Genomic DNA, 3,095 nt, shown 5'->3' on the forward strand with positions numbered 1-3,095 from the left:
AGGAAGAGAGAGATGGGAGAGGGAGAGAGAGAGAGAGAGAGGGAGGGAGAGAGTGGTGTGGGTGGGAGGGAGACTGCCAAATTAGATACGGCGTACTATTTCCAACAACTCTGCGAGTGAGCAAATCGAACAAGCAACTAATATCCACATTACTTATACCCATGAAATAACAGTTAACCATCGCCCCCTTTTTCATGTTATAGACTAATCCCTTATAAAAAAGTACCATGGTTTTACCTTAGTACTTTGTAATGGTACAATGGTAATAATATGGTATTACCATGGTAAATCATAGTACTTTTACAATTTACCATGGTTTTACCATAATGGTAAAACCATGGTAAATTGACAGGTGAAGGCAGTACATTTACCATGGTAAATCCATGGTAAACCCCCCCCCCATTTTAATACCATAGTATTACTATGGTTGTACCATAGTATTACCATGATTGTACCATTCATTACGATGGTACTTCCCTGTCATGAGTACCATATTCTTTTATGATCCGCGTGGGTTGGCCATCTGGGTTCCATGTGGGTCCCATATTGGCCCCATGCGGGTTCATTAAAAAATAATAACTAGTGTCAAGGTCATTGAAGCACATTTTTACAAGTCCATACTCAGATCAGATCATCCTATCCTATAATCCTACATAATCCTAAATCCTAATCCTATCCTACACCTATCCACAAATGTGTGTGTGTGTTTGAGTTTTTTCAGATCAGACGTGTATCAATCAGATATGATTATTATTACGTCTGGGACCGACCTTTAACGTCACCATCCGAAAGACGTGACCACAGAGACTTGTCATTGACTTCTATATATTATGTATATTGAGCGAGTTCACAAAACTTGACAAATTATGGCTAACAATTTTCCATATATAACCCTAAAACATTCTTCCAAAGTTAAGTGTCATGATTATGAATAATATATAAACCACAAATTTTTCTGAAACTTTTCGTGGTGGAATTATTGCATAAACATAACACACATTAATTGATATACATGTAGCTATATTAGCTAAAATTTTGGTCATTTATTGTTGGAATGAATATACTTGAGTGAAGTCCAGATCAAAGGATACCATAGTAATACCATGTTTACTGTGGTAATACCATGGTACATTTTTACAAAGGATTACGATAGCAACTACCATATGCCAGTCAAACAAGTACCATAAAGTACCATGAAAGTGTTCAAAGAACTAATGTACAATGGAGTATGCCTACTATGAAAGTATCACAGAGAACCATGAAAGTATTATGGAGTACCATGAAAGTACCATGTGTGAGGATGGCACTCTCTTCAGTTTATCAACATCAACCATATAACAAATACTTAATTAATTAATTACATCTATGGTACATTCATGGTAGTACTATGGTACACTGTATTTTCAAATAGTACTTTCCTATTCTGTACGGTACTTCTGTGATAGTACTATATGGTCGTACAATGGTATAAATGAATTTACCATGGTTACTATGGTAATACCATGGTAATACCATATTAATACCATTGTACTTAATGTTACTTTTTTTTTTTTTTTTACAAAGGATTGCCTTGTTTTGTTTTTCCATGTCTAAAAGACAGGTTACTAGAACATACCCGAATGTGTCAGAAAAAGCATGTTTGAATTTGTGTTTATTTTCCACCTGAATTAAGTCCTACTATAATATTTTTCTCGATCGTCCATTGGTCAGAATGAATACAAAGATATATTCTAGAGGTGCATGTTACAACAAAAGAAGTTATAGCATGGTGATATAACAATATTCTTCAGAATTTGAACATGAGGGGGGGGGGAATGTATAATTAAATTCGAGGGCATATACCTCTAAAATCCGACCACACTTTCTTCGATACACTTCTAAATCGTCCATTGGTCATAATGAGCACAAAGAGTTTCCACCAGAAGCTGCTAAGAGACATCAAATATAACAGATTGCCTATCGTAGCGTGGAGAACCTCTGTCACCAGAAGTGGATGGACCGCAATGAACAAAGCACTGAAGATGACATAAAAGTACGAAGTGATGACGAGAAGGATGATAGTCTTAATCCCACGAAAACGCGGTCCTCTTCGATTTCCTGAAACGTTGTCTGAAGGTGTTTCGTTGCTGGAGATCGCATCCTGTGCCAGAACCTTCCTCGAAAGCGATATGGACACTGCCAGCAGACGGACGTTGAGGACGGAGGTGATCAGGGCCGGGCAGGCGATGCACGAGACAAGGATGCCGAGATCGACGGACAAAGATGGGTTGTCGAAGATCCCATCGCGACAGAAGTACAAACCGCGCGACGTGTAAGGGAACGACGGGATCGGCAGAAAAGTGGCGCAGTTGAGAGAGAGGAGAACGCAGATTGATAAGGTAACGGCGAACCGTTTAACTGACACCAGGTTGGGATAACGCAAAGGATATATCACTATGAGGTACTTGTTAGTCGTGATCAGACACTGCAACCAGATGGACAAGTTGGCAGTGTAGAAACAGAAGAAGAGCAGAATCAGACACACCCCGGACGAAGGTTCAGCATGATCTACGAAGAAACTTGGTTCAGAGTAAAGCTGAAAGGCCGTGCTTGCACATCCACCGAAGATATCCACGATGGCCATGATCCGGAAAAGGAAAATATTCACTTCCCCGATGTCCTCGATATGAGGATGACGGAGAACAGCGAGCATGAAGACGTTGCAAACCACGATCAGGACGTCAAAAAGGACGATGATGACAGCCGCAATGACGCTGATGGTAATCAAGGCAGGTGAGTCGTGGTCATGATCGTAATCATGATCAGTTGAGTTATCATAAGTTACGAAATCGCTATAATCTTCCATCTCACCAAAAAGGTTTTATATCATTTTCTCTTTAAAAAAAATGTAAGATGTATATGTTTTTATCTCAAAATAATGACTGCTTGAGAAAATATAGTGCTACACTTAAACGTTGTACAAACCATGCTGATCTTTAACATATACTAACATTCTTGCAGCTGTTAACGAATTCTAAAATTTGCGTTCAGTGTTGGTGTTGCTTAAAAGTAAAGTTAATACGCCCCCAAACCAAAGTTGTATTTGGTAAAGAAAA

At 38.9% G+C, this 3,095-nt stretch overlaps 1 protein-coding gene across 1 annotated transcript; it reads right to left on the reverse strand.

Moving 5' to 3' along the window:
* Positions 1–1,816: 1,816 nt before the first annotated feature.
* Positions 1,817–2,870, reverse strand: LOC129255901 (uncharacterized). The gene has a single exon (XM_054894219.2). The coding sequence runs from the start codon at positions 2,843–2,845 to the stop codon at positions 1,823–1,825; it is 1,023 nt and encodes a 340-aa protein (XP_054750194.2). The 5' UTR covers positions 2,846–2,870; the 3' UTR covers positions 1,817–1,822.
* Positions 2,871–3,095: the final 225 nt, after the last annotated feature.

This window comes from Lytechinus pictus, chromosome 3, assembly GCF_037042905.1.
Source record: "Lytechinus pictus isolate F3 Inbred chromosome 3, Lp3.0, whole genome shotgun sequence".
Lineage (NCBI taxonomy): Eukaryota > Metazoa > Echinodermata > Echinoidea > Temnopleuroida > Toxopneustidae > Lytechinus > Lytechinus pictus.

Excerpts from the sequence above, each read along its gene's own strand:
- LOC129255901 (XM_054894219.2), bottom strand. The coding sequence starts at position 2,845 with ATGGAAGATTATAGCGATTTCGTAACTTATGATAACTCAACTGATCAT.